Source organism: Tachyglossus aculeatus, chromosome 1, assembly GCF_015852505.1.
Source record: "Tachyglossus aculeatus isolate mTacAcu1 chromosome 1, mTacAcu1.pri, whole genome shotgun sequence".
NCBI lineage: Eukaryota > Metazoa > Chordata > Mammalia > Monotremata > Tachyglossidae > Tachyglossus > Tachyglossus aculeatus.
Genome location: NC_052066.1, coordinates 40,801,092 through 40,826,842, shown reverse-complemented (window position 1 = coordinate 40,826,842; position 25,751 = coordinate 40,801,092). Strand labels below are relative to the sequence as shown.

Below are 25,751 nucleotides of genomic sequence, written 5' to 3'. Positions count from 1 at the left end.
CCTCATCTGGAAAATGGGGAATATGACTGTGAGCCCCAAATGGGACAACCTAATCACCTTGTATTCCCCCCCAGCGCTTAGAACAGTGCTTTGCACATAGTAAGCGCTTAATATTATTATTATTATTATTATTTAAGCACCTGATATTCACTCCCTCCTCAGCACCATAGCACTGTAATTTACTTTAGTGTCAGTCTCCCCCTCTAAACTGTAAGCTTCTTGTGGGCAGGGTGACTACCAACTCTGTTATACTGCACTTTCCCAAGCGCTTGGTACAGTATGATTAATTTCCATTTCCAACAATGGGGGAATACATGCTTCCAGCCAAATAGAATTGTGGGAAGACTACATCTCCCTGGGGAACTATGGGAGAAGAATGCCACACCCAGGAGCTCTGGCTCTGGCCTTACGGCCCCTTGCAGTGGAGTCATGGGTGAAGGCAATAGTCTCCAGCAGATCGCAGTGACGTCCTCTACACCGTAAGCCCGTTGAGGGCTGGGAATGACCTAGTGGAAAGAGCATGGATCTGGGAGTAGAGGACCTGAGTTCTTATCCCAGCTTCACCACGTGCTTGCTGGGTGACCTTGGGCAAGACACTTCACTTCTCTGTGCCTCAGTTTCCTAATCTGGAAAATGGAGATTCAATGCCTGTTCTCCCTCCTACTTAGACTGTGAGACCCACATGGGGCAACACAACATCACAACATCGCTATAATCCACCCTTTCCTCTCCAAACTGCTACCACATTAATCCAATCACTCATCCTATCCTGCCTGGAGTACTGAATCAGCCTCCTTGCTGACCTCCCTGCTTTCTATCTCTCCAGTTCATACTTCACTCTGCTGCCCGGACCATTTTTCTACAAAAATGTTCAGGCCATGTTTCCCCACTCCTCAAGAAACTTCAGTGGTTGCCCATCCACCTCTATATCAAACATTAACTCCTCACCACTGGTTTAAAGCACTCAATCACCTTGTCCGCTCCTACCTCACCTTGCTGCTCTCCTACTACAACCCAACCTGCACACTTCCCTTCTCTAAAGCTAACCTTCTCACTGTACCTTGATCTTGTCTCTCTCACCACTGAACTCTCATCCACATCCTGCCTTTGGCTTGGAATGCCCTCCCTCCTCATATCTGACAGACAATTACTCTCCCCTTCTTCAAAGCCTTACTGAAGACACATATCCTCCAAGAGGCCTTACCTGACTAAGCCCTCCTTTCCTCTTCTCCCACTCTTTTCTGCATCGCCCTGACTTGTTCCCTTTAGTCATCCCCCCTCGCAGCCCCACAGCAATATCTATAATTTATTTATATTAATGTCTGTCTCCCCTTCTAGGCTGTAAGTTCGTTGTGGGTAGGGAATGTGTCCGTTTATTGTACTGTACTCTCCCAAGTGCTTAGTAAAGTACTCTGCACACAGTAAGCGCTCAATCAATACAACTAACTTGTATCTTCCTCAGCACTTAGAACAGGCCTTGACACATAGTAAAGCACTTAACAAATAACATAATTAAATTTATTATTACCCACTCTGTTGTATTGAACTCTCCGAACCTCTTAATACAGTGCTCTGCACACAGCTCAATAAATACTACTGACTGTTTGAACAAGTGATGCATTTCTTTCTCCTCTCCCCAACTCCAACACCCAAACCTCAGCTGGGACAGGGACTGTGTCCAACCTGATGACACAAGCGCTTAGAACAGGTCTTGGCATCCAGTAAGCGCTAAAATTCCATCATCATCCAACAAAGTTTTGGGTCAAATGAATGTCACATGAACAGCCCTGGAAAGGTTTGGTTGGAAACCTCAACACTGAACAAAATGTTCATATCATTAGGCAGGAATGAAAAAGTTGGGTTTCTTAGAAGAATGTGTCTACTAACTCTGTTGTACTGAACTCTCCCTAGCACTTAGTAGAGTGCTCTGCACACATTAAGCACTCAATAAATACCTCTGATTAACTGATGTAGGTGAAGAGCATGACATTGAGGAGCAGCTTGGCACAGTGGATAGGGCACTGGGCTGGGGAGACAGAAGGTAACGGGTTCTAATCTGGCTCCACCACCTGCCTGCTGCGTGGGCCTTGGGCAAACCACTTCACTTCTCTGTGCCTCAGTGACCTCATCTGCACAATGGGGATGAAGACTGTGAGCTCTATGGGGGACAGGGAATGTGTCCAACCCAATTTGCTTGCATCAAACCCAGTACCTAGTACAATGCCTGGTACATAACAAGAACTTAACAAATACCATAAATATATAATATATAGGTGCTGCTTTTCATTCTCCTCTCCGCCACCCCAACATCCAAACTCCATTTAGGACAGGGACTGTGTATGAACTGATGATCTTGTATCTACACCAATGCTTAGAAGAGGGCCTAGCACACAGTAAGTGCTCAGCAAATTCCATCATCATCAAACCCAGTACCAGAGTCAAACGGAAGTATATGAACAGCCTTGGAAAGTTTGGCTGGAAATCTCCCCAACACTGAATAAAATGTCATGTGCTCATGCTAGAATGCAAAGTTTGGAATCTTAGAGAAAATCACTGCAGCCTTGGATAAAAATGGGGGAAGAGAAGGATACGGGGGAGACATGGGGAAACAGAAAACAGTGCTATTTCATGAGCATAACGGGGTTTGAGTTCAGTGGTCTTACCTTGATGAATGAGTCGTTATTAGTAGCGACATACACCCGAAACGATAAAGATGGATGGTTATCAATAACTTTGTATAAAATGACAGCCCCATGATGGAACACAGTGTCTGCAGACTGAATAACTGGTCCCACTGGAGAAAGAGAGCTCACATTCCATTTGACGTGTGTTGTTGAGTGATCCACTGTAGGCTCTATTGCTGCCCCAGAACCTTTAATGTGCAAGACTTTAAATGTCATATTGGATTCATGATCTATAAAGATTTGAAAAATATTAGTTTGTTATTGTGTCATCCACAGATATCATGCCCCTCATTGGGGTGGTTGGGGGGGTGGGGGGGGGGGAAGAAGTCGTTAAAAGTACTTACAACCCAGGCAGAGGGAGTGTGGAAACTGAATGGAGTTAAGAGTGAATGGATCACATTTTACATCAAATATGGGGCCACCAACAATCCAGGGTTTTTTAACATATTCAGAAAATTTGCTCCAGGACAAAAGACAGTATTTGATGTCAACCTTCTTTTTAACTTCAAAAATCAGGCCCGTCTCAGTGCACTGGTAAGTTCCCTCAGAGTTCAGCTTCAATCTGCATTGGACAGTTGAGAAATGCAGTGTAGTTATATAATTCGCTATTTGTAATGCACAAATGACTTTAAAATAGTCTTACTATGTTTCATTCCTACTAAAAAAAACCAGAGTGGAGATGAGGTAATACTTTTCTTTAACAGAGAGACCAAGATAGCAGAAAACGCCATAGAAAACCCTATGAAGAACTGCAGTCTTCTCTCCCTGGGGGTTTGTGGTGATCAACTAACCAATCAATCAACGGTATTTACTATCAATCAATCAATCGTATTTATTAAATGCTTACTGTGTGCAGAGCACTGTACTAAGCGCTTGGGAAGTACAAGTTGGCAACATATAGAGACAGTCCCTACCCAACAGTGGGCTCACAGTCTAGAAGGGGGAGACAGAGAACAAAACCAGAACTAACAAAATAAATTAAACAGAATAGATATGTATAAGTAAAATAGAGTAATAAATATGTACAAACATGTATACAGGTGCTGTGGGGAAGGGAAGGAGGTAAGACGGGGGGGATGGGGAGGGGGTCGAGGGGGAGAGGAAGGAGGGGGCTCAGTCTGGTAAGGCCTCCTGGAGGGTGTGAGCTCTCAGCAGGGCCTGGAAGGGAGGAAGAGAGCTAGCTTGGTGGATGGGCAGAGGGAGGGCATTCCAAGCCCGGGGGATGACGTGGGCCAGGGGTCGATGGCGGGACAGGCGAGAACGAGGCACGGTGAGGAGATTAGCAGCAGAGGAGTGGAGGGTGCGGGCTGGGCTGTAGAAGAAGAGAAGGGAGGTGAGGTAGGAGGGGTGAGGTGACAGAGAGCCTTGAAGCCCAGGGTGAGGAGTTTCTGCCTGATGCGCAGATTGTTTGGGAAGGATGGTAGTGCCATCCACAGTGATGGGAAAGTCAGGGAGAGGGCTGGGTTTGGGAGGGAAGACGAGTTCAATGGAGATTTTTGAGGAGGGGAGTAACATGCCCAGAGCGTTTCTGGACAAAGACAATCCGGGCAGTGGCGTGAAGTATGGACTGAAGTGGGGAGAGACACGAGGATGGGAGATCAGAGAGAAGGCTGATGCAGTAGTCCAGACAGGATAGGATGAGAGCTTGAACAATCAGGGTAGCGGTTTGGATGGAGAGGAAAGGACGGATCTTGGCAATGTTGCGGAGCTGAGACCGGCAGGTTTTGGTGATGGCTTGGATGTGAGGGGTGAACGAGAGAGCAGAGTCAAGGATGACACCAAGGTTGCGGGCTTGTGAGACGGGAAGGATAGTAGTGCCATCCACAGTGATGGGAAAGTCAGGGAGAGGGCAGGGTTTGGGAGGGAAGACAAGGAGTTCAATCTTGGACATGTTGAGTTTTAGGTGGCGGGCAGACATCCAGATGGAGACGTCCTGAAGGCAGGAGGAGATGCGAGCCTGGAAGGAGGGGGAGAGAGCAGGGGCAGAGATGTAGATTTGGGTGTCATCAGCGTAGAGATGATAGTTAAAGCTGTGGGAGTGAATGAGGTCACCAAGGGAGTGAGTGTAGATCAAGAAGAGAGGGGGACCGAGAACTGAACCTTGGGAAATCCCCACAGTAAGGGGATGGGAGGGGGAGGAGGAGCCTGCAAAAGAGACTGAGAATGAATGACCGGAGAGATACGAGGAGAACCAGGAGAGGACGGAGTCTGTGAAGCCAAGGTTGGATAGCGTGTTAGGAGAATGGGGTGGTCCACAATGTCGAAGGCAGCTGAGAGGTCGAGGAGGATTAGGATAGAGTATGAGCCGTTGGATTTGGCAAGCAGGAGGTCATTGGTGACCTTTGAGAGGGCAGTTTCCGTGGAATGTAGGGGACGGAAGCCAGACTGGAGGGGCTCGAGGAGAGAGTTGGTGTTGAGGAATTCGAGGCAGCGCATGTAGACAACTCGTTCAAGGAGTTTGGCTTTGAAGGTAGGAAGAGAGCTAGCTTGGCGGATGTGTGGAGGGAGGGCATTCCAGGCCAGGGGAAGGACGTGGGCCGGGGGTCGACGGCGGGACAGGCGAGAACGAGGCACAGTGAGGAGGTCAGCGGCAGAGGAGCGGAGGGTGCGGGCTGGGCTGTAGAAGGAAAGAAGGGAGGTGAGGTGGGAGGGGGGGAGGTGATGGAGAGCCTTGAAGCTGAGAGTGAGGAGTTTTTGCCTGATGCATAGGTTGACAGGAAGCCACTGGAGATTTTTGAGGAGAGGAGTAACATGCCCAGAGCGTTTCTGCACAAAGATGTTCCGGGCAGCAGCGTGAAGTATAGATTGAAGTGGGGAGAGACAGGAGGATGGGAGATCAGAGAGGAGGCTGATGCAGTAATCCAGTCAGGATAAGATGAGAGATTGAACGAGCAGGGTAGCGGTTTGGATGGAGAGGAAAGGGCGGACACATCTTGGCTATGTTGCGGAGCTGAGAATGGCAGTTTTTGGTGACGGATTGGATGTGAGGGGTGAACGAGAGAGCAGAGTCGAGGATGACACCAAGGTTGCGGGCTTGTGAGACGGGAAGGATGGTAGTGCCGTCAACAGTGATGGGAAAGTCAGGGTTTGGGAGGGAAGATAAGAGTTCAGTCTTGGACATAATGAGTTTTAAATGGCGGGCAGACATCCAGATGGAGATGTCTTGAAGGCAGGAGGAGACATGAGCCCGAAGGGAGGGAGAGAGAGCAGGGGCAGTGATGTAGATTTGGGTGTCATCAGCACAGAGATGATAGCTGAGGCCGTGGGAGTGAATGAGTTCACCAAGGGAGTGAGTGTAGATAGAGAACAGAAGGGGACCAAGAACTGACCCTTGAGGAACCCCTACAGTAAGGGGTTGGGAGAGGGAGGAGGACCCCGCAAAAGAGACTGAGAATGAACGGCCGGAGAGATAAGAGGAGAACCAGGAGAGGACAGTCTGTGAAGCCAAGGTTGGATAGCATGTTGAGGTGAAGGGGGTGGTCCACAGTGTCGAAGGCTGCTGGGAGGTCGAGGAGGATTAGGATAGAGTAGGAGCCGTTGGATTTGGCAAGCAGGAGGTCATTGGTGACCTTTGTGAGGGCAGTTTCGGTGGAATGTAGGGGAAAGAAGCCAGATTGGTGGGGGTCGAGGAGAGAATTGGCATTGAGGAATTTGAGGCAGCAGGGGTAGACAACCCGTTCAAGGAGTTTGGAAAGGAATGATAGGAGGGAGATAGGGCGATAACTAGAAGGGGAGGTGGGGACAAGAGAGGGTTTTTTTTTTTTAGGATGGGAGAGACATGGGCATGTTTGAAGGCAGAGGGGAAAAAACCAGTGGAGAGTGAACAGTTGAAGATAGAAGTTAAGGAGGGGAGAAGAGACAGAGAGAGGGATTTCATGAGATGAGAGGGAATGGGGTCAGAAGCGCAGGTGGCCAGAGTAGCACTTGAGAGGAGGGAGGAGAGCTCTGAGGATACTGCTGAGAAGGATGGGAGAGTAGCAGAGGGTGTTGAGAGCTGGGGGGTTGGAGAAGGGGGTGGGGAGTGACTTTGGGGAGGTCGGACCTGATGGATTTAATTTTATCAATGAAGTAGGAGGCCAGATCGTTGGGGGTGAGGAAAGGAGGAGGGGGAGGAACTGGGGGCCTGAGAAGTGAGTTGAATGTACGGAAGAGCTGACGGGGGTGATGGGCATGGGTGTCAATAAGGGAGGAGAAATAGTTTTGTCTGGCAGAGGAGAGGGCTGAGTTAAGGCAGGAAAGGATAAACTTGAAGTGAACGAGGTTGGCACGGTGTTCAGACTTTCTCCAGCAGCGTTTGGCAGCTCGAGCATAAGAGCGAAGGAGGCAGACAGTGGCAGTGACCCAGGGCTGTGGGTTAGTGGTACGAGAGCGGCGAAGGGAAAGGGGAGCGAGTGAGTCTAGCTGAGTAGAAAGGGTAGAGTTGAGAGCAGTAATCTGATCATCAAGATTGGGTAGAGAGGAGAGGGAGGCAAGGTGGGGTGTGAGGCGCTTAGAAAGATGGATGGGGTCAAGAGAGCGGAGATCTCTGTGAGGGAGTAATATGGATTTACTGGGAAAGGAGTGTGAGTGAGGAGGCAGGTGAGAAGATTATGATCAGAGAGAGGGATTTCAGAGTTGGTGAGGGTGGACACAGTGCAGTGGTAGGAGATGATGAGGTCGAGGGTATGACCAAGTTGGTGAGTGAGTGAGGTGAGGTGGAGCAAGAGGTTGGCAGCGTCAAGGAGAGATAGAAGGCGGGCGGCAGAGGAGTCATCAGGGATATCCATGTGGATGTTGAAGTCTCCGAGGATCAGAGTGGGCATGGAAAAGGAGAGAAGGAAGGTGAGGAAGGGGGCACAGCACTGTCCTAAGCAGTTGAGAAAGTACAACAGAGTTGTCAATAAGTAGAATTCTCAGAGCCTAAATTCCTCACTGACCATTAAATTACACTGTGTGCACACACGTGATCACGTAATGGTGAAATAAGGAACAGAAAGGGCAGAGACAACTTTTTTCCTGCCTCAAGAAAACTTCTAAAGCCAGCTGGGTAAGAGGTTTCTGTCTCATTAGCTTTGCTCTGCTGGCCCCCAGGCAAGCACTGCTGGCTAATGGGAACTCCAGATCGAGCTTGGCTATCAGACCGGGATGGTGGTGGTCTTCTGGAGAATACCAGCACCATGACACTGGGACGACAGGACAGTCCCATGTTTGTGCCATGCTCAGCCCCAGCCAGCCGTGGCTGTGAAAATGTGAGAATAACAAAAAGGAAGCTCTCCAGCAGCTCAGAGCTCAACAATGAACTGAGTGTAAGCTCCTTGTGGACAGGGAATCTGTCACTTCTTTATTCTACACTTCCCAAGCACCTTGAACAGGGCCCTTGAACAGGGCACTGCACCAAGTGGGCACTCAATAACTATTTCTACTACTGTTACTTAACAGAATAGTCACAAAAGATTTCGTGTCTACAAACTCCATTGTACTGTACTCTCTCGAGTGTTTGGTACACTGCTCTGAACATAGTGAACACTCAACAAATTCCACTGTTTGAAGAGCTTATGTGTTGAACTGGAAGTGTTGCATTTGCCAAGTTGAAGGGAAGCAGCAGGGCCTTGTAAAAACAGGACAGTCCAGGGAGTCAGAAGACCTGTGTCCTACTCTGAGCCCTGCCACTTACCTGCCTTGTGACCTTGGGGAAGTCACTTTACTTCTTTGTGCCTCAGTTTCCTCACATAATAATAATAATATAATAATAATGGTATTTGTTAAGTGCTTACTATGTGCCAAGCAGTGTTCTAAGCACTGGGGTAGATAAAAGGTAATCAGGTTGTCCCATGTGGGGCTCACAGGCTTAATACTCATTTTTACAGATAAGGTAACTGAGGCACAGAGAAGTTAAGTGACTTTGCCCAGAGTTAAGTGGCGAAGCTGGGCTTAGAACCCAAAATCTCTGACTCCCAAGCCCGTGCTCTTTCCACTAAGCGGTTCCTCCAACAGACTGTGAGGCTGATGAGGAATACGAATAGTATCCAATCTGATGATCTTTCACCCACCTACCCCAGTGCTTCATACAATTCTTGGATCATAGCAAGCACTTAACCAATATTATCATTATTTATTAAACTGAAGGAAATTTATGTACCACCTGTTTGTGGCTTGGAGAGGGCAGTGCAGTTTGTGAGATTTTTGATTCTCGGCTCAGGCTATAAAAGATGAAACAAATTTGCAAGGGTGCAGGCCACAACAGGTTGAAAACTACTGCTCCAAACCATATTAAGTGGCTATTATTTCCAAAAATACTTACAAAAACTGCCCTCGAGAAATCTGTCTTGGAGTCACTTTTTCATTCTGATTCTGAAATTAAAATAATTGTTTGAATAGTTTGTGGACTAACTTAAAATGGGCAAAATGTAATATTAAGTTTAGAATAAAAAACTTACATTTTCAGTCCTGCAGTGTGTACAGTGAGGAGGGCTATTTTCAAACTCTAAATATAGGATAAAAATCAGAGTTTTACTGATAGGAATGTCATGAAAATCTAAAATGTAAAATTCGTAAAAAGGTTATATTATACCTGATTCTCTGCAATTGGGCTGCAATTCTTTTTTTTCCAGTTCTTCAACTGTGAAAACATTTTACATTTAGTTAGCACAGTTAACATATTTTGCAGGTATCCAATAAATTATGCAAATCTAGTTTCAAATTTCCCATCAAAAAATAAACAAAAAAAGCAAATAAAAACTTTTCAACTACCTCCCAAGAGATAGTTGATAAAAGTAATTAAGAGTAGTATGTTTATTACACTTCACTTATGTCAATATGACCATCCAAGTCAAAGTTCATTCATGTGTCCCCTTGCTAACAGACTAGACTGTTTACAAATCATGTACGCGAGTTGTTTACATTTTAACGTATCCATCTTTCAGTGCTGAAGCACGATTCATTCCATCACTCAATCCTCCCTCCAATGATTCCAGGAACTATCATTAACTCTGGGGTCCATCAAAAATAATGGCGCAACAAGGGTCAATTGTGGGAAAATGCTTGTGTCCCTTCGTAATGTACCTAAGCACTTGAGTATACAGTGCTTGGAAAGATATCAATTTGATTATAACCTCAAAGGCTGGGGCTGGGTTTCTGCATATTCTTGAACCCCTAATACATTCATTCATTCAATAGTATTTATTGAGCGCTTACTGTGTGCAGAGCACTGTTCTAAGCGCTTGGGAAGTACGTGGCTCAGTGGAAAGAACATGCGCTTTGGAGTCAGTGGTCATGGGTTCAAATCCCAGCTCCACCAATTGTCAGCTGTGTGACTTTGGGCAAGTCACTTAACTTCTCTGTGGCTCAGTTACCTCATCTGTAAAATGGGGATTAAGACTGTGTGCCCCCCGGGGACAACCTGATCACCTTGTAACCTCCCCAGTGCTTAGGACACTGCACATAGTAAGCACTTAATAAATGCTATTATTATTATTACCAATTCAATCATATTTACTGAGCACTTACTGGGTACGGAGCACTGTACTAAGTGTTTGGAAAGTACAATACAGCATTAGAGAGAGACAATCCCTGCCCACAACAGGTTTACAGTCTAGAGTGGGGAGACAGACATCAAAACAAGTAAACAGGCATCAATATAAATAGAATCATAGATATAATCTTAACCATCTCTACACTCCACTCTAATCTCGACTTCTCAGCTGCCTTTGACACTGTCGACACCTCCTTCTCCTGGAAACATTATTCAACCTTGGTTTAACAGACACTGTCCTCTCCTGATTTATATCTCTCTGGCTGCTCATTCTCAGTCTCTCTGGCAGACTCTTCCTCTGCCTTCTACCCTCTGACACCCTCAAAGCTCAGTTCTAGGTTCCCTTCTATTCTCCATCTACACCCACTCCCTTGGGGGATTCACTAGTTAGCTTCAACAGCTTCAACTACCATCTCTACATAGATGATTCCCAAATCGCTCTCTCCAGCCCTGACCTCTCTCCTACTCTGCAGCTCTGCATTTCCTTCCACTCTCAGGACACCTCTACCTGGATGTCCTGACAAATCAAACTTAATACGTCCAAAACAGAACTCCTTGTCCGGTCCTCCACCATATTTCCCATCACCGTAGACAACACCTGCAGAGGTAGAAGTAGCATGACCTAGTGGAAACAGCATGGGCCTGGGAGTCAGAGAACCTGGGTTCTAATTCCAGTTCCATCACTGGTCTGCTGTGTGACTTTGAGTAAGTCACTTAACTTTCTAGGACTCAATTACCTCATCTATAAAATGGGGTTTGAAACTGTGAGCCCCAAGGACTGTGACCAACCTGATTATCTTGTGTCTTCCCCAATGCGCAGTACAGTGCCCGGCACATAGAAAGCACTTAACAAATACAATTTTTTCGAAAAAAAAGCCACCATTATCCTACCTGTATCACAAACCCGTAACTTTACATTTATCCTCAAATCTCTCTCATTCAACCCACATATTCAATCTGCTACCAAATCCTTCCAGGTTTATCTTCACAATGTGGCTAAAATTTACCCTTTCCTCTCCATCCAAACTGCTGCTATGCTGACCCAAGCACTTATCACACACTCCTCACCTCTGTTCTCTCCCAGCTCCAGTTCACTATGCTGCCCAAGTCATTTTCCTAAAAAGAAGTTCAGTCCACATCTCCCCACTCCTCAAGAATTTACAGTGGTTGCCCATCCATTTCCACATCAAATAGGAACTCCTTACCATTGGCTTCAGAGCCCTCAATCAGCTCTCCCTTTCCTACTTTACTTCGCTGATTTCCTACTACAACCCAGACCACACGGTTCAGTCCACTAAAGCCAGCTGTAACAATCTCATATATTTCATCTCCAACTCTCATCCACATTCTGCCTCTGGCCTGGAACTCCCTTCCCCTTTATATCCGACAGACCATCACTCTCCCCACTTTCAGAGCCTTATTACAGTCCAAGTAGCTCCAAGTAGCCTTCCTCAAATACAACCTCACTTCCCCTACTCCTTCTTCCTTCTACACTGTCGATGCACTTGGGTCTGTATCCTCTACACACTTGATATTCTCCCCACCCTCAGCCCCAGAGTACTTACATACATAGGTGTGATTTACTTTAATATTGGTCTCTTCTTCTAGTCTGTAAACGCCTTGTGGATAAAGAATGTGTCTACCAAATCTGTTGTACTGTACTCTCTCAAGCACTTAATACAATGCTCTGCCCAGAGTAAACCCTCAGTAAACACTAAAGATAATAATAGTAATAATAGTATTTGTCAAGTGCTTAATATGTGCCAGGCACCGTACTAAGCACTGGATTGGGTACATGCAAACTGGGTTGGACACTGTCCCACATGGGGCTCACAGTCTCAATCCCCATTTTTACAGATGAGGAAACTGAGGCCCAGAGAAGTGAAGTGATTTGCCAAAGGTCACACAGCAGACAAGTGATGGAGCGGGGATTAGAACCCACAACCTTCTGACTTCCAGGCCATCCATTACGCATGCCCCTTCTCCTATGAAGTGAAGATGAAGTGTAGACACATTATCCTGATTCTCACAGTGTCCTTTTGGAGTTTCTCTGAAACTGGGTGCCCTGTCTGAACTGGCACTGGGTCTTATCTGATTATGTTCTATCTTATCTAGCACTCCACAAAGTACATGGCATGTAATCATATCTACTGAGCACTTACTGTGTGCAAAACACTATACTAAACATTTGGGAGAGTACAAAACAACAGAGTTGGTAGACACGTTTCCTGCCCACAATGAGCTTAGAGTCTAGAGGACAAACTTTCCTTCAAGCATTCAACTAGTAATATTTATTAAGCACTTAATCCATGCAGAGCACTATAATGAGACCTTTGGAGGGTAGACAATCAATCAATCAATCATATTTACTGAGCGCTTACTATGTGCAGAGCACTGTACTAAGCGCTTGGGAAGTACAAATTGGCAACATATAGAGACAGTCCCTACCCAACAGTGGGCTCACAGTCTAAAAGGGGGAGTCAATCAGTCAATCACTGGCATTTATCAAGTGCTTCCTGTGCACAGAGCACTACATTAAGCATTCAAGGAACTTACAATCTAGTTGGGGGGAAAGACATTAAAATGAATTATAGGCGGACGAAAAAAATGGAGTTAATGATTTCTTCACAAGTGCTATGGGGGTGCGTGAGTAACCACACTCTTGGGCAATGTAGAATCTATCAATCAATGGTACTTAATGAGCATTTACCATGAGCAGAGTACTGCATTAAGTACTTGAGAGGGCAGGGAGATGATAGATTAATCAGGGAAGGCCTCCTGAAGGACGTAACATTTCAGAAAGGCTTTGAAGGTGAGGAAAAGAGTGGTCTGCCAGAAGTGAAGAGGGGAGGAGTTCCCAGCAGAAGGGAGGCAGGAGTCATCTGATCAAAAAATGGTTCACTCCACAGCTAAATAATAATAATAATGGCATTTGTTAAGCGCTTACTAAGTGTGAAGCACTGTTCTAAGTGCTGGGGTGGATACAAGGTGATCAGGTTGTCCCACATGGGGCTCATAGTCTTGATCCCCATTTTACAGATGTGGTAACTGAAGCACAGAGAAGTGAAGTGACTTGCCCAAAGTCACATAGCTGACAAGAGGTGGAGCCGGGATTAGAACCCATAACCTCTGACTCCCAAGCCCATACTCTTTCCATTGAGCCACGCTGCTTCTCTTAAATGCTATATGCTAAAGCATCTAGTATAGTGCCCTCACAAAGTGGGTACACAATAAATGCTACTACTAAAGGAAGGGCAAAAGGAGAGGGTTGCTAAGGGGAAAGCATAGGTCAACAAGAGACTGAAAAAGTAGATTTTATATTTACCTTTACTAAGAGAAGATTCTTCAGCAGCAGAATCTCCCTGTTCTCCATCTATAAAAACCATGTTTCAAGCACCTTAAATATCATTGACAATCTTTCCCTTGATAGTTAAGAATTGCTTCCCCTGGCCAGTATATGACTTCAGAGATTTCCAGAACACTAGACAATTAAACCCACGAAGCAATGAATCTGCCAGATCCGTCAATATGATACAGAAGTTAAAAGTTCTCTAGATCTCTGATTTTTCAAAAATATTTTAAAATAATAAACTATACAAATACAAGACTTAAAAAAGTGTATGAGAAGTGTTGAAAATATCCTTGTCTTTGCTTCCTGATCTGATCCCTACTCCCTCACCTGCAAAGTTCTTCCTCCGACTCCCTTGCCTGGGTCTGGTCCTGATCAGTATAATACTATTTATTAAGTACTTACCCTGTGTAAAAGCACTGTACTAAGCACCACACTGTACTAAGCACCAGAAAAGAACATACAGGTAAGAAGTAGGTTCCTTAATCAATCCCATTTATGGAGCACTTAGTATGTGCAGAGCACTGTACTAAGCACTTGGGAGAGAACAATATAACACATTCCCTACCCACAATGAGCTTACAGTCCAGAGGGGGAGACAGACATTAATGTAAATAAATAAATTACAGATATGTACATAGTGCTGTGGGACTGGGGTGGATGGGGGATGAATAAAGGGAGCCAGTCAGGGTGATGTAGAAAATAGTGGAAGAAAAGGAAAAAAGAGGGCTTAGTCAGGGACAGACTCTTGGAGGGGATGTCCCTTCAATAAAGCTTTGAAGCGGAGGGGAGAGTAACTGTCTGTCAGATATGAAGAGAGAGGGTGTTTCAGCCCAAAGGCACGACTGAGCGAGAGGTCGGAGCGAGACAGACGAGATCAAGGTACAGTGAGAAAGTTAGCATTAGCGGAGCGAAGTGTGCGGGCTGGGTAGTAGTGGTCCTCAAGGAGCTCACAGTCTAAAACTAATGGGGAAAGAAGGCTAGCGCTGAACTCATAAGGAGAAAATAAAATCATAAAAAACCCCAAATCAACATAAAAGACAAGGACAGGGATAAATATAAAATGAAATAAAAGCTAACCCAAGCCAATGTAGTGGAGGCAACGTGGGGCAGTGCGGGATACGGGTGAGTGGCTCAACACCCCTGGCTGGCAGTTTGGGAGGCCAAGGTGCACACAGCCACTGCCTGTCTTTTCTATGGAGATGGAGCAATGCAGTCGCACTGGACTTGGCTAAGAGCTACCCCATCTCTCGGCTTCCAAGAATCGGCCCAAGGTTGCCAGTCCACTCCTGAAGCCCAGCTCAGAGCACAGGGGAGCAGGAGTGCTGCTTCCTCCAGCTTCTTCATCTTCTGAAATCACATCCTCCCCCGTTAATTTGTAATCACCCTACTTTTTACTGCCTCTCTCACCACTCCCGCTCCAGCGGCTACTTCAGCACTTCTACACCACCTAGATTCTTATTATTATTATTACTAGTACCACTAATAATAATGATAATGATGATAATAACATTTAAGTACTTTTATTATATGCCAAGCATTGTGTTAAGCCGGACACAGTCCCTGTCCCACATGGAGCTCACAGCCTAATTACTTAAGTACTCACAATTTATATTACTCCTAAGTATAATTTCTTTCAGTGTTGGTATTCCCTGCTAGACCGCAAGATACCGAGGGCAAGGATCCTGTCTACTAATCTATTGCACTCTTCTGAGGGCTTGGTACAGTGCTCTGCCCACAGGTGGTGTTCAATAAATACTATCGATTCAGCACAGCAGCCCACCACACAAATTAGCATTCAGACTCTCCCCTATCAAGGACACTGCCTCTTTTTTCTTCAAATTTCATTAATCTCATTACTAGAGGCATTGTATTACAGCCAGTTTGACTACTGCAGCAGCCATATCACATTCAAGTTTTATAATGACTGACATAAAAGGAAGTTGTTTTTCATGCCCCACTGCTGAGCATTTCTATACTTAATCTTATCTTAATTAGTAAGAATAAAATTGAATAGTTTCAGTTCCATTTTACCCTGGGGCTGTGAAGATACAAATATATATATATTTAATATACATATGTGCATCTGGGAGAATTGACAAATTTCAAAGATAAGTTCTATGAAGTTTCACTGTATTGTAATGGCAGCTACACTACCAAGTGTTCATAATTTAGCAGTACTATTAATGTGAAAGATTAAATTGATTTCAATTGCAACACATTCTCCATTACTTCAAAATATAAGATGAAAGTAATTGCAAAAGCAGATTGAAAATGTGCTGCTAAAATGTGGTTGTACATACACCTTTAAAAGCTCTCCATAGAAAGATTCAGCAGGGATTGGGGTTAGAAGAATGAAATTTAACAAAAACATCAGCCAAACACTTTTTAACCTGTATTTCTCAGGCCAATAGGATGCTTCTGCATTACACTTAATACAAGGGTATGAATATAGGGCTGTTCTTCAGTTCAAAAGACATTGGGAAAGTCACTTCACTTCTCTGTGCTTCCGTTACCTCATCTGTAAAATGGAGATTGAGTTTGTGAGCCCCATGTGGAGCAGGGACTGTGTCCAACCCGATTTGCTTGTATCCACCCCCACGCTTAGTACAGTGACTAACACATAATAAGTGCTTGACAAATGGTACAATTATCCTTCTAGACTGTGAGCTCGTTATGGGAAGGGACTGTCACTCTTTATTGTTGTACTGCACTTTTCCAAGCGCTTAGTACAGTGCTCTGCACACAGTAAGCGGTTAATAAATTAGACAGTGAATGAAAATACGGTACTAGATAACTGTCAGATTTTAAATCTATATGTATGCTGTCACTGAAAAACCAGTATGTGCCTGATAATCTTTTCCACACGGAGTGGATGGAAAGACTGCCCTTTGTTGCCCTGGTGGGATTCTTTACCCACAGGGCTTGGTTTTCATTTCTTCCCCTTGGTTTTACAACCTTCTAAAATAAAAAATGGTATTCCCTGGTGGTCTAGTGGTTAGGATTCGGTGCTCTCACCGCCGCGGCCCGGGTTCGATTCCCAGTCAGGGAACCACCTTCAAGGCCCTACTGAGAGCTCACCTACTCCAGGAGGCCTTCCCAGACTGAGCCCCTTCCTTCCTCTCCCCCTCATCCCCCTCTCCACCCCCCCATCTTACCTCCTTCCCTTCCCCACAGCACCTGTATATATGTATATATGTTTGTCCATATTTGTTACTCTATTTATTTTACTTGTACATATCTATTCTATTTATTTTATTTTGTTAGTATGTTTGGTTTTGTTCTCTGTCTCCCCCTTTTAGACTGTGAGCCCACTGTTGGGTAGGGACTGTCTCTATATGTTGCCAACTTGTACTTCCCAAGCACTTAGTACAGTGCTCTGCACAAAGTAAGCACTCAATAAATACGATTGATGATGATTCCCAAAGCGCTTACAATGTGCCAGACACTTTTCTAAGCACTGGAATAAATACAAGTTAATCAGGATGGACACAGTTTTAATCCCCCTTTTACAGATGAGGTAACTGAGGCCTAGAGAAGTAAAGTGACTTGCCCAAGGTCACCCAGCAGACAAGTGGGGGAACCGGGATTAGAACTCATGACCTTCTGACTCCCAGGCCCATGCTCTATCCACTACACCATGCTGCTTCTCCATTCTCCTCTCATGTCTCACCCACTGGCGGAGTGATGTGACAAACATCACTTTGATGCAGGCAGTCTGAGTGTTCCCCAGGATCCGATTATATTCATTCAACTCTGTATCACTGATTGCATTTAGAAATGATCAGAGGTGGGTTGATACATCCTTCAGGACTTCAGACTAATTGTCAGTTTGGATAGAATGGCACATTTTACAGGAAATTTACACTGAATGGGATATAGCTAAGAAAAGGTAGTTAAAAATCTGGCTTTGTCCCAAAGCATTCCAGTTTTGATTTGTAACCAAAGTTTATCTATGGAAGTTTAGCAGGCAAAAATCATGAGGCATTGAATACAGAACCTGAGAGCAGGCATGAAACAACCAACAGATACTGAGGGATTTTGTTGTTGCTGTTTCTTATGGGAAGTAGCATACGTAACATCAATTCTGCAAATGGAATAAGGAGGTAATTACAGACTCATAAATAAATGACATGATTGGTAGGAGCTTAAAAATCACCTCCACATGTTCCCTGAAGAGGAACTGCAGAGTAAGAATAAGCAAGACATGATTTCCCTACAGAACAAATCTTCTAATTTGCTTCCAAACAATACACAGTAGCAAGCTTACTGTCATTTGTGGCAATCCACAGATCCACACAGATTTGACTGCTGAAGGACTGGAAGATTAAATAATAACCTAGGCCAACCATAAATGAAAACTTAGGTGAGAACCTGTGGTTCTGGGCTTAAGTTTTCTTAAATTCTTAAATTTTATTCACACTCAAGTCACTACCAATGGTACCCAAGTCTGTACAGGGCCAGTATATTATTTTCAAAGGGTTAAAAATGCTCGAAATTGTTTTCATCATTAACATTAAAGTTTTTCTGAGGAAACAAATGGGGGCACTGTCCTACACATACAGGCAAGCCATCATACTCTAATCATTGGAAAATACTAACTTTTATATTCAGTAGTAAATCTAGTCACACAAACTACTTTGGAGCAGTCAGGCAACTTAATTTTGAAGTTATTAGTAAATAAAGACCCAATAATACACCAAAATTTGGGGCGTCTAACAGCAAAAGTAATAAAAGCACTAGATGCACACTGTTGTTTTTCTTTCTTCTGATTTATCATAAGCAAAGAGAAAATGTCCTTATTAATAATGAAAACGCAACTTCCATAAAATAATAAACCCAGACTGTGTCTAAACACATGCCAAAATAACCTTGTATTTCACCAATAGCAACTATTTCCTGTAATTCTTTTTCAGCTCATCCTGTTTTGCCCCTTGTCTTGCCAACTATTTTCTGAGATCAAATTAGGATCTCTCTAGGGCAGGTTTTTTTCAGCAGTTGTGGTGGCAACAGTGCTAATATATAAGAACCCAAGTTTTACTTGTCTTACTTTTGTTAAAAAGTAGACCCAGAGATCTTTACCTTCAATGGCAAGGGTAATAGTAGGAGCAGCATAGCCTAGTAGAAAGAGCCCAGGTCTGAGAGTGAGAGGACCTTTTATTAATTTTTGCATGGTATTTGTTAAGTGTTACTATGTGCCAGTCACTGTATACTAAGCACGGGAATAGATACAAGATAATCAGGTTGGACACAGTCCCTGCCCCACATGGAGCTCATAGTTTAAGGTGGAGGGAGGAAGATTTAATTCTCATTTTACAGATAAAGTAACTGAAGCACAAATATGTTAAGTGACTTGTCCAAGGTCACACAGCAAACAAGAGACGGAGCCAGAATTAGAACCCAGGTCCTCTAATTCTTTGGCCCAGCTACTTCCCCCAGGGTTCTAATTCCAGCTATGTCAAGTTGCCTCTTGTATGACCATAAACTCATTACTGTGCCTGAGTTGCCTCATCTGTAAAATGGGATTCAATGCCTGTTCTCCATCCTATTTAAACTGTCACTACCACGTGGTACAAGGACTATGCCCCACCTAATTAAGTTGTATCTACCCCAGCGCTTAGAAATGTACTTGATACATAGTAAGCATTTAACAAATACCATAATAATAATAATTATCCACTTATTCAAGGCAGATAATAATTTGGTATTTGTTAAGCAAACGATATGCCAATGGGAATCAATATCACGAATGAAAAAATTGAAGGGGTGGTTTCCACATTATTATTGAGTCCCTCAAACACTAGGCAAAATAACCAAATAATTTATGTCAAATATTATTTTACAGTTATTAAAATGTCCTGAGGGATAGACATACTCACCTGATCCACTTTCAGAATCACCATCTGAATCAGTCTCAGAACTGTCTCCTAGATACAAAGAGAACCTGTTATTTATGTGAGAAGTACAGCAGCAAATATGCAAGTACATTTTAGGAACATAAATATATAAAATATACTAAAAACTAATCCTAGATTCAAACACCTATTGAAGTTAAAAAAAAAGTTTTATCCGTAAAAGATTTAGGTTGAGTTCTCAATGGCAATAGGTGAAACAAATGCAGTTTAATGTCTTGTTTTTTTTCATGGTATTTATTAAGCACTTGCTATGTGCTAGGCACTATATTAAGCCCTGGGGTAGACAAACTGACTGAGTCAGTTTGGACTCAGTCCATGACCCCCATGGGGCTCACAAGTCTTAATCCATATTTTATAGATAACTGAAGCTCAGCGAAGTTAAATGACTTGCCAAAGATCACACAGCAGACAAGAGGCAGGGTCGGCATTTGAACCCAGGTCCTCTGACTCCCAGGCCTGTGCTCTTTTCCACTAGGCCAGGCTTGTTCCCAATCAAAGGTTCTAATTCTGACATGTTCTAGATGTTGGTCTTCTTACAATTCTTGTTCATACTGAATGCTACAAAGCCGCACTATCTCCCTTGGCTTTAAAGAATGGCTATGCTCTTCCCCCACCACTGGAATGCCACATTCCATTAGAGCAGACACCAAAGATCATGTCCTAGAAACCCGCTTGTCCTGATTCAATCAATCAATCAATCGTATTTATTGAGCGCTTACTATGTGCAGAGCACTGTACTAAGCGCTTGGGAAGTACAAATTGGCAACACATAGAGACAGTTCCTACCCAACAGTGGGCTCACAGTCTAAAAGGGGGAGACAGAGAACAGAACCAAACATACCAACAAAATAAAATAAATAGGATAGAAATGTACAAGTAAAATAAATAAATAAATAAATAGATAGATAAATAAATAAATAAATAAATAGAGTGATAAATATGTACAACCATATATACATATATACAGGTGCTGTGGGGAAGGGAAGGAGGTAAGATGGGGGGATGGAGAGGGGGACGAGGGGGAGAGGAAGGAAGGGGCTCAGTCTGGGAAGGCCTCCTGGAGGAGGTGAGCTCTCAGCAGGGCCTTGAAGGGAGGAAGAGAGCTAGCTTGGCGGAGGGGCAGAGGGAGGGCATTCCAGGCCCGGGGGATGACGTGGGCCGGGGGTCGACAGCGGGACAGGCGAGAACGAGGTACAGTGAGGAGATCAGCGGTGGAGAAGCGGAGGTTGCGGGCTGGGCAGTAGAAGGAGAGAAGGGAGGTGAGGTAGGAGGGGGCGAGGTGATGGAGAGCCTTGAAGCCCAAGGTGAGGAGTTTCTGCCTGATGCTCAGATAGATTGGTAGCCACTGGAGATTTTTGAGGAATCTCCAGTGATTATAAGTTATCACTTCATCTTTCTGTTAGGGATACACTACGACCACTACCTCCCTTACAGCTTCCAAATGGAAGGATCCTCTGACATGCTCGATTGGGAAAAGTGGACTTTAGTACACTGACACAATGGATGTTTTTGAGTGCTAAAAGTGAGGTAAATTTACTGGCTTTATACTACATTCTAGGTACATAGACCGCAATAAATTGACATGTGGTCAAATCTTAAATCAGGATCTCACAAATTCATAGAAGCACTTTTTTTATATACCAAAGTGGGGGCTGGGTTAAGGATAAAAAAGCACCAATGAACAGATAATTCTGAGGAAAATTAAAAATGCTATTTGCAGGCTTGCTAGTGAGTACAAAAATTACTTGCCCCTGATCGATCATGAGTCACTCTTTTCTCAGGAGCAATTAAACATTCATTTTTTATTTCTTGTTTAACATAAATCATAATGTGCCCTGGGTAAGAAGGTGACTACTCACAAAACTACATACATTAAAATCCAATATGAAAAGTCAAACTAAAGTGTAACATCTAGGGATGAATGCCTTGAAAGCACTCATACACTCTACCTGTAAGTTCATTGTGATCAGGGAATGTTTCTGTTAAATTCATTCATTCAATCTTATATGCTGAGCGCTTACTGTGTACAGAGCATAAGCACTTGGAAAGTATAATTCAGCAACAGAGACAATCCCTACCCAACAATGGGCTCCCAGTTATATTATCAAACTATACTCTCCCAAGCACTTGGTATAGTGCTCTGCACACAATAAGTGCTCAATAAATACAATTGACTGACTGAATGAAAACTGGCCAAAGAGTTATTCCCTGAGATTTTCAAGCCTCAGCTAAAAAGTTACAGCTAATGAAAAGAAAAGATTATATTTGTAAAGTAGCAGTTTAAAAAACAACTTCACACTGAATTTACAAAGTTAAAAGTAGCAGCCTTCATCTGCCTATCAGATCACAAAACCTGTATCATTCTCTTCAAATATGATCCAGAAAAACTCTGTCTTCAACTCTGAAATCATGGAGAAATACAGAAAAATACATCAAAGTACACTGATGCTAATTTTCAACAGGTTTTAAATAAAACATGACTTAGCAACCAGAAGCGTCTTCTTTACCTGACTCAGAACCTTGTGAAGTACCTTGATTGGAACTGGAACAATCTAATTTGAAAGAAAGAATAAAATTAATATTTAAAATATAATTAAAACAAGACCAAGAAAGCTACTCAAATAATCAAAATGAAATGTCTGCTTTCATTAGAAGCCACTACAAATGTATTTAACTGGATTCAAATCATCATCACGTAATTTTGTTCCCACCGAGACTAAATTTTACTCTGGTCAAGCCAAGACAACGGTCCTGAAACTTTAACTTGGCAAGTCCAACACAGATTCCCGCAGAGTGATGGTTTGAGGGGGATGAGGGTTGGGGACTTGGAGGAAAGGGAACCTGAGGTAGCAAGAAGGAACTCCAAGCCAGATGTTGCCAAACAAGGCCAGAAAGTTTTGCAAGAGGGGTTTGGTTATTTTTTTTTTTTTTTACCTGTTAAATCAATCAATCAATCGTATTTATTGAGCGCTTACTATGTGCAGAGCACTGTACTAAGTGCTTGGGAAGTACAAATTGGCATCAAATTGGCTCTTGGCTAAAGCATTTACTACGTGTCAAGCACAGTCTATAATCACAGGGGTAGATACCAAATCATTCGGTAGGATACAGTCCTTTTTCCCCTGTAGGGCTCACAATCTAATGCAGGACTAACAGTCCAGAATGAGGACAAATTAGGTATTTAAAAGTTCGAGATGCTGGATGATTCATCCTTAAACAGCTGGGGGGGTATCAAGGAGGATGACCATCACACTGTTCCTTCAAACTCCTGGTTACCACTGCAGAGGCAAAGTCCTGGGTTGGACAGACTATGTCTCTGATATTCTTGCATTATTTCCCACCATTGATCATTGTTCCCATCTTCTCCCTTTGCCTATTTACATCAAGCACCTATCACAAAGGTACCATAAACTCAATCAATCTCAATTTGGCATGAAAACACATGAAAAATGTAGAAAGACAACCTATTCTCTAGATTATGATGCATTCAATCATTTATTCAATCATATTTAGTAAACGCTTACTGTATGCAGAGCATTGTACTAAGCACTACAGAAAGAACAATGCAACAATAAACAGTGACAATCCCTGCCCACAGTGAGCTCATAGTCTAGGAGTGCAATAAACAGACATCAATACAAATACAAAAATTATAGATATATAAGTGCTGTGGGACTGGGAGTGGGCTGGGAGCCAAGAGCCAAGGGAGCAAGTTAGGGCGTCGCAGAAAGGGAGTGGGAGATGAGGAAAAGTGGGGCTTAGTCTGGGAAGGCCTCTTGGAGGAGATGTGCATTCAATACAGCTTTGAAGAGGAACAGAGTAATTGTCTGCCGGATTTAAGGAGGGAGGGCATTCCAGGCCAGGGGTTGGGGCAGGGATCGGCGGCGAGACAGGCAAGTTGGAGGCACAGTGAGAAGGTTAGTACAGAGGAGTGAATTATGCAGGCTGAGTTGTAGAGGGAAAGAAGCGAGGTGAGGTAGGAGAAGGCAGGGTGATGGACTGCTTTAAAGCCAATAGTGAAGTTTTGGGGTTTTTTTATATGGAGGTGGATAGGTAATGATGCATGCTTTCAGCTACTAAATGTTCTTTAATTAGAAAGATATTTTAATCAATCACTCAATGGTATTTGAGTGCTTACTGTATGCAGAGTACTCTACTAAGCCCATGGGAGAGTATGATGTAACAGAGTCAGTGGATACTACCCCTGCCCACAGTGAGAAGCAGCACCGCCTAGTGGATAGAACGCTGGCCTGGGAATCAGAAGGACCTGGGTTCTAGTCCTAGCTCCACTACTTGTCTGCTTTGTGACCTTGGGCAAGTCACGTCACTTCTCTGTGCCTCAGTTAGCTAATCTATAAATTGGGGATTAAGTTTGTGAGCCTCATGTGGAACAGGGACTCTGTACTACCTGATTATCTTCTATCGTCCACAGCACTTAGAACAGTGCCTGGAACATAGTAAGTGCTTAACAAATACCATTTAAAAAACCCAACAAGCTTACAGTCTATAGTCTAATTCATTTTAACCATTATAATGAATTACTTCAGATGAAACTGTCACCTCACAACATGCTTGCCCAGTTTATGCTGTTTATTACTGTTAGAATTGACAATGGTTCTTTTTTCAATGGAATTTGTCAAGCCCTTATTACATGCCAGGCACTGTACTAAGCCCTGAGGTTAGATGCAGTCCATGTCTTGCATAGGGCTCACAGTCTTAATTTCCATTTTACAGATGAGGTACCTTAGGCACAGAGAAGTTAAGTGTCTTGCCCAAGGTCACACAGCAGACAAATAGCACAGCAGAATTAGAACCCAGGTCCTTATGACTCCCAAGCCCATGTTCTAAATTCTAGACTGAGCTGCTTCTCCTTTATATTTTATGTAAAGATTACAGTAAAATTAGACTCCAATTTCAACTGGAAGCTGATACATGTCCTGTTGATAGTATGATTCTGAAGATCTCCACATTCTGTTCACTACCAAAATGACAATATTAGAAACATATCAATAGTACAAAAAATTAATGAAATGGATCAAAGAGAAGGTGGCCTGGACTTGTTTTTAATACATTCTGTATAATTCCATCTTTATGTCTGGGATAAGCAACATGATCACCAGGACAAGGAGAATAGAGCAACTTCTCTCCACATCTTTTCCAATTCTCTAAGGCATCTGGCTTACTGTTACCATCAAAAGTTGAACCTGAACTCATACCCTACCCAGTCCAACAGAACAGCTAACAGATACTGTTTATGTAACAAACTGCAAACTGTGAACAGTAGGTGACCATACCAGGGGCTCTGACTCCAAAATAATAATCATAATTATGGGTTTTGGTTAAGTGTTTGCTATGTGCCAAGCACTATACTAAGCCCTGGGGTAGATACAAGATAATCAGATCCCACATGAGGCTAATGTTCTAAGTAGGAGGGAAAACAGGTACTGAATTCCCATTTTGCAGATGAGGGAACTGAGGCACAGATAAGTGAAGTAACTTGCCCAAGATCACGTAGCAGGCAAGTTTTGGAACTGGGATTAGAATCCAGGTCCTCCAACTACCAGGCCCATGCCCTTTCCACAAGGCCATGCTGCTTCTCTAACTCCATTCCCTAGCGTATCTCCAGACTTACTGGCTGACTTTACACCCAAGCACAGACAGCGTCACTGATCTTGGAGCATAGTCCGAGAGCACAGTGGGAAGCTGAGGGTATCCTCCAAAGCTTGCTTTTTGCCCTTTAGCTTCACCTCTCTCCCCAGGGTGTGAAAGCAGATGAAGAGGAGTTGAGCTCATTATAATGTAATCGAGCAGAATGTTGCACACCAGGAAAAATTTTTAATGCATTTTATGAAATGGCTGTCCTTGGAATAGTCCCTTTGCCTTGGTCAATGCACTCAATTTATTTCAATAGGTTAGAAAAGCTGAGTTAATGAAAAACTCAACTTTCATTTAAAATGACAGGAAATAACCATTTCCTTCCCTTTTGGCTGCAAATTTTGTATTTAACTATGCCAGCATCCTGATTTTTCTAACTTTTTCTTTTTCCGGTAGTGAAGATAGCCCCGAGGAAAACTACATCAATCATTTAATAAAAAGCTTGGAACACCTGATGCGGGGGGCCATATTCTTTGTAAAACTGACCGGATTCAGTTATTTCCCCTAATTTACCTTTGTACTGCAAGTCACATTCTCACATATTCAGAAAAATCCTAAATGACTTTTCCAGAAACTACTGATAGTTTACCTAGTCCATAAATATTCAGAGCTCTGTTCCTACTCAATGTTTTGGTTTA

At 43.5% G+C, this 25,751-nt stretch overlaps 1 protein-coding gene and 1 non-coding gene across 3 annotated transcripts in view; one reads left to right on the top strand and one right to left on the bottom strand.

Annotated features, from left to right (window-relative positions):
- Positions 1–25,751, bottom strand: part of CARD8 (caspase recruitment domain family member 8) — a 64,590-nt gene that overhangs the window by 14,416 nt on the left and 24,423 nt on the right. Inside the window, exons 3-10 of one of the 2 annotated variants that reach the window (XM_038746767.1) lie at positions 21,966–22,010; positions 19,423–19,470; positions 13,520–13,567; positions 9,235–9,282; positions 9,101–9,147; positions 8,965–9,014; positions 3,029–3,246; positions 2,664–2,914 (exon numbers count right to left, since the gene is read on the bottom strand). In XM_038746767.1, coding sequence (XP_038602695.1) covers positions 2,664–2,914; positions 3,029–3,246; positions 8,965–9,014; positions 9,101–9,147; positions 9,235–9,282; positions 13,520–13,567; positions 19,423–19,470; positions 21,966–22,010 — 755 coding nt within the window. The remainder of the gene's footprint in view (positions 1–2,663; positions 2,915–3,028; positions 3,247–8,964; positions 9,015–9,100; positions 9,148–9,234; positions 9,283–13,519; positions 13,568–19,422; positions 19,471–21,965; positions 22,011–25,751) is intronic. The other variant, XM_038746777.1, reaches the window with a different exon arrangement.
- TRNAE-CUC lies at positions 16,524–16,595 on the top strand. Its single transcript has one exon. It is a non-coding gene; the product is annotated as a tRNA-Glu (tRNA).